Raw genomic sequence first — 6,003 nt, 5'->3', positions numbered from 1 at the left:
AAAAAAGAAATTTATTAAAACAAAATAATCGATTAATCAAAAACAGGGGAAAAAACGCGAAGAACCCCCGCGGAAAAGCTGGATAGGGCTGAAAAGTTGGCGAACCATTTTCTGTAACACGGCAAGGCGAGGCAAGGCTGTGCTCACAATACCCCCTTATGTGTAGCAAGATTCCTGGGTAATTTACTCCTCTTTGTTTCATTTTTAGTGTCCCATCCGTCTTCGCCACTCAAACTAAAACAAGCCATTGCTGCTTTTTAGCCAGCTAGTCAGTAGTCAGCCATGCACCATGACGGATTTTTCCTGGGCTGATTCGGCCGAGTGAAAAAGGCCAGCCCGGAGCGATGGACCGATCTGGTCGAAGCCCCCGAGATGGCGTTTTTCAAAGCCCCCATACGCTGCTGTTTCTAACGGTACCTACGTAATCCGTGTTTTCGTAGCCCGTGCCTTTTAGACTACTCTGTTTTGATGCTGGCCATCTCCAACCTCAGCAACAGGGCGTGGTGCGTGTCAGTTTTTGGAGGGGGTGGCCCTCTGCGTATTTGTGTAGCATATCATAGTTGGCAGCCTAACCTCCTCTTTTCCCCTCCAACTTTTGCCTGTGTAGGTATTTCGAGAACGGGAATGTCGTTAGCCTAATCGGTGTTTGGATTTGGCCTGCGCTATTACAGAGTGATTGGTAAGAGAGCGTTCGGGACGGAGAAGAGCGAAGAGGGGCCGCATAGAAAGACATTTCGTGTTTGTGTAAGTGCCTTTTTTAGACGGGATGGATCGATAGGCGTCTGACAAGCTACCCTTAGATAAATGAACTCGTAAAAAGGCATCGCGGTCTTACAAAAGGTACGAAATATGGAGTGGACGAGGCGGGAAAGAGACGGGAGGGCGTGTCCAAGACAGTGTTGGTGGTGTGACGTGTAATCCCGCTATGTGGGAGAGAAGTGGGAGGAAGCGTGGGAGCAAAAAGAAGAAACAGCAGGGTTATGCTTTGTTCACCCTGCTCACTTCCCCGAATCTATACTCCTTGTAATGCTAGTAAGTACGATTTCGGTGACCTGGATGGGAAAAAATGACATGCCGGGCTTTGCTTCCTTCACCCTCGGGCCTTGTTCGAGCAAATGTCTCGGTGTTTACATATCGCGCAATCTGTTGCCGCTTGAATCCCGCCATACCCCCCCATGAAGTAGGCATCATATTTCCCAAAGCAGTTGATGGCTTGGATGTTATGTCAAGGGCCGCTGTCGGTAGGATCGTACAGACGACGAATGAGGATACGTTCGAGGATGAGATAATGTAACCCCCATAGAGAGAAGTAGTGTTGCATGCTTTGCATGATAACCTTGTCCAAGTTCGTGCAGCTGCAGGCCTATCTGCATGGAACTGGCGGGCTAATTACCCTCTTTTTATCTTCTTTTCACGGAAACAATTCCCGATCAGTCCATCTCCAACTCTCGGTGTTTTTCCCCTTGATTTTTCTCACCATGCCGGAAGCGCGAGCAAGTAATATCAATACAGCGACATGAAGCCACCAAATCACCGATGGCTAAATTATATATACCTTGCATGGCTGATAGTCTGTTGGTTCTCTTTCCGATAGCTTGCCGGCCGGTGTCCCAACGCTTGTCCATTGTCTTCATGGGGTGATTTGTATTGGGAGGGCAAGGTAAAGATACGTATCAGTAATCGAGATGCCAGGTGCGGAGGTTTGAACGCGTAAATATGAATTGGTGCATATGTCCAATTAGAGAGAGAGACACGCGTAAGATTTGTAGATGCTTTGTAATACTCTGTTGGTTGTACTTTGTATTTCGCGAGTAACATACAGTGCATTTAACAGAACTACGCCTTCATTTGGAAGAGTGTTCTATTCGTGTCACATAAAAGGGACTATCAGAAGGTGAAAAGAGCTGTTTGTACTGATATTCTACATTCTTTTATCGTTTTTGTAATGTGGTATGAATGATACGGCTGAATCTCGACGTTGAATCTCTACATTTGAAGTGGATTGGACGAAATCTGCTTACTAGAAGTTGCCAATGGTTATAATGCTTATCGTTCATAGCATAAATCTTAATTTGCAGGGTCTGGCTTCATGTTAGTATTCTCAAAGATATAGAGAAATTAATCTTTAAAATATTGCTGATTGTATTTATGAATTTAACTCTCTTGGCATACCTTGTTCCAGGTTATAATCACCTACCAAAATATCACTGCTCTGTGGCCAGTCTTTATATGATTACTTTTGCGCTATGCTCTCGAAATGAGTGAAAGCTGTTCTTTCTGCTTTTATAATGTGCTCTGATAAAAAAGGGCTGCCATTTTGGTGTAATTTTATATGAGCCACAAAAAAAAAAAAAAAAAAAAAAAAAAAAAAAAAAAGAATCTGACGTCCTTGATCTGGTATATTAACTTAACTCTATACTACTGGATCTTGAAGCAATGCAGGGACCTAGATTTAGATTAAAAGACGTGGAAGTATAAACGATGTTGTCATTGTGGTATCATTGGGGTCTGTGCTGAGATATTTCAAGGATCTGGTCCTGCTTCTCCTCTTGCTGAACCAAGCTTAATTCTAGAGCACCTATTAACAAATAAAAGAGATAAAAGGGGATGTCAAATAGATGACCATAGTACACATTGGATATTTTTGTCCCTCTTTGGTTGACTTTGAATGTAATTCCGCATGAGTACGCTCCAACAGAAAAACTCCATAGGAACTTCATATAAACACCTGGGTGAGTGAGATTCACTGCCCGTATCTTGTAAAGCTAGACACACACATACAAATACGCATAAATATAAAAGTAATTAAATACGCGAAAAAATAATACATGTAGGAGATGTTATGACGTTATAACCTCTCCATACACCTAACTGGCTTGCTGCCGCACTTGGTAACAGTAGAAAGCGGCCTATTCAACAAACAACTAAACATGGTAGCTTAAAAAAAGAGAAAAAAAAAGGGTTTTCGAGTCTCTACAACGTACCTAGCACTTTTATCATTTCTTTTCACTGCTTTGATACCGCAAGAGGTGTGAAGTTGGGTGCTTGTGCGAGATGGTTAAATGAACCGAGCTACCTCACAGGTCTGAGTTTTCCAATTCCAATGATGAGCAAAATCATATCACCAAACTTGTGTGAGGAAAGTTAATTCATTATAAAAAAAGCTCAGCATAGCTGCTGGTGGCGGTGCATTTGAAGAATGAGCACCTGGCCTTTTGACAAAATACTCAATGGCCCAGCATACACACTGTCATAATATCCGGAAGCAAAGTCTTTTGTAGCAGCTGAGAAACAATTGACAATCTCGAACAACACCGTATTTTATAAAATATTACATCCTTCCAGTTGATTCATGTTTAATCATAGGACACAGTTCATGCGCTACGCCGCCACTGAGGACTCACTCGGGTCTTGTGCAGATGTGGCTCAACATGTCGCCGTGCGTGCGGGAATTAAGATGAGAAAGACCTCATATTGTGTAAAAGATTGTGAATATATGAGAGAAATGAAGAACTTTGTCTCATCCCATTGCTGGAACCAGCTATGCTACGCTTTTCAGCGCACGAGACGCAGCATGACCGTTTACTTCATCAATATAAGCACACGACATATAAATCTAGAATATAATATTAATGAAAGGGAGCCAATACACTCTCTAATTCCATCAAAATTGTAAATAGAGAAATACACATGTGTAATTCTCAACATTGTTGCCCAAAGAGGATCCGCAAATGGTAAAGACGCTCAAAGTAACGTGAGAAACGACGTCGGATATGCGAGCGATGACACTGAGAGCCTCTCCAGGTGGCAGAACTTCGCCCCCAATTTTGAAATAATAGACGAGAATTGTGGCATACATAGCAGTACCGCTGAGGATGATTTAGCTGACCGGAAGCTGAGTATCTCTGGGCACTCCTTTGACAACCATCACCATCCGCTAAAATAGAGAGATCTAGTTTGTAATCAAATTTCCCAATAATTTCGATTGAGCTCTTCTGTTTTACATGCTCATAGTAAAGCAGCAGTCGCCATCGGTTGACAGAGTCACTTGGAGTAGAGTAGATACGCATAGGAGTTAACTCGATCGACGCTGGCAATAGAAGAAGTCGATATGGGAACAAGATTGGGATCTGATCCAACTGGCCTATCACTGCGTCATTCTTATCCTGGCCGAAGCAGTAGTTGAGCGCTTTATCAATCGTCGTGGCAGGATGCCATATTTACAAAACCCACTAGCTGTTCCAGATAAGAGCCCGTTGAATGAAGCTTTGGGGACGGAAGAGCGGCGCATGCGTCAAAGCAACTTGATGTCCCCTAAAGCCCTTTTCATCTTCATGTCAAAATAAACGGTCGGGTATTAGCTTTCAGATGAAGGTTACAGGTTTCCAACTATTTCCACCCGGTTCGGGTCAGAGTCACAACCCCGTCTCTTTTTCACAGCATTTTTAACCCTCCCCAAGGCTTCGGAATAAACAGGTTTGTGATTTGCCTATTTTACAGGTGCAAGCGGTGCCGCTGTCTTAATCTTTTCACAGCATTTTTAACTCTCCCTAAGGCTCTGGTATAAACAGGTTTGTGATTTGCCTATTTTACAGGTGCAAACGGTGCCGCTGCCTGGATCTTTTCACAGCATTTTTAACCCTCCCCGAGGTTTTGGAATATAAACACTTCAGGATGGACGTGAAAGCAGCCGTGCTCTCGAGAACACGGCTCTACATGGCACTGAGGCCATTCTCAACGAAGAAGTCTAGGTAGTTGGCGATGGAGTAGTCGCTGTGGCTAAACCGTATGTAAATATGTAAATGCTTAGACTGAAGGATATATCTGGAGCTGAGGACACGAATAAAATTCACAATATGCTTTACACGTCAGAAGGGAGACTAGCAATAGAGAATGCAATTGTATTGTCTTCTACAGACTTACAAAAGTTATATGGGAAAAGAGGCTGTGTTTTGAACGATCATTGCTTTCTCGCTCTTCTCTCTTACTTCAGTCTCACAAAATGATGAGCTACGGCTATTTTCTTTGGGATAGAAATCCGCATTTTGTTCTGAGCAGACAATACATTTCACGAATCTGCATTGCATTGCGTGTGCAACGTATGGATAAAACAACGATGTGCTACTCAAATGCCACCGGGTGAACCACATCTAAGAATACACCTAACTCGCTCATTTCGGCTCTCTGTCTTACGTGGCCTGGCAATAACCGTCCCTTATACGCTTGCAGCGATGCCGCTGGCAATCTTTGCTTGCAAACTCATCTTAAAATCTTGGAATAAATCATGTACTGAGGCTTTGCTGAACCTGGACGGCACCTGATACTGTAAATAGATGAAGCAGGCAAGCAAAAACAGAGGAGAAATGAAAAGGTTCAGTTGTTGAATTGACTGCTGAAACTTTCCTCCGTAAAGCCGGTTTTTGTCCTCAGTATTGCCATGGATATCCTGACTATCGGGCTTTTGATCAGCGGCATCCGACATCTTCAGCTGCCTTTGGCGAAAAGTTGCTACTCGTAGGCTCTTCGATATGGGAATGTTCGCTATTACCTGCCAATCTTCGAATAGTTCTTGTTTTCGCCGCAAATAGTCGCTGCAGATCAAATTTTCAGTCAAGAATATCTCATAAACTCCCCTTGTCTTCAGAATATGCTAAACAAGCCGTATACAGAAGCTGGAGGTCTGTTGAGACCGATGTGGGAATTTTTTGCGTTTGTACGCCTCCCTCACTATTACAACAGATCTCGTAGCAGCCTCTTGAGGCGTTATCCTATCATCCAGGGATTTATTGACCATAGGCTTGAGGATTTTGTAGACCTTTCTCATCAAATAGATTATTCTGTAGAATTTGGAGGAGGCACGGTGATGATGAGCAATTCAGACCGAGCTTATTCTCTCGATTCGTATGGACAAGTTCGCAGTGCGTGCGAGGACGATAATGTAGAAGAATCTATATTTGATGGCCGAAAAATCAAGATGATAGGAGGTCCAGCACTTATCTAGCG

At 43.2% G+C, this 6,003-nt stretch overlaps 1 protein-coding gene across 1 annotated transcript; it reads left to right on the top strand.

Moving 5' to 3' along the window:
* The first annotated feature begins 4,973 nt into the window (after positions 1–4,973).
* Positions 4,974–5,436, top strand: GGI43DRAFT_407976 (uncharacterized protein). The gene has a single exon (XM_083206311.1). The coding sequence runs from the start codon at positions 5,130–5,132 to the stop codon at positions 5,319–5,321; it is 192 nt and encodes a 63-aa protein (XP_083059512.1). The 5' UTR covers positions 4,974–5,129; the 3' UTR covers positions 5,322–5,436.
* Positions 5,437–6,003: the final 567 nt, after the last annotated feature.

The sequence above is a fragment of the Trichoderma evansii genome (assembly GCF_050947405.1).
Source record: "Trichoderma evansii strain SZMC 28006 chromosome Unknown GGI43scaffold_13, whole genome shotgun sequence".
Lineage (NCBI taxonomy): Eukaryota > Fungi > Ascomycota > Sordariomycetes > Hypocreales > Hypocreaceae > Trichoderma > Trichoderma evansii.
This window is presented reverse-complemented; position numbering and strand designations above follow the sequence as displayed.

Bases quoted from the DNA above. Each gene is read 5' to 3' on its own strand.
- GGI43DRAFT_407976 (XM_083206311.1), top strand. From the start codon at position 5,130: ATGCCACCGGGTGAACCACATCTAAGAATACACCTAACTCGCTCATTT.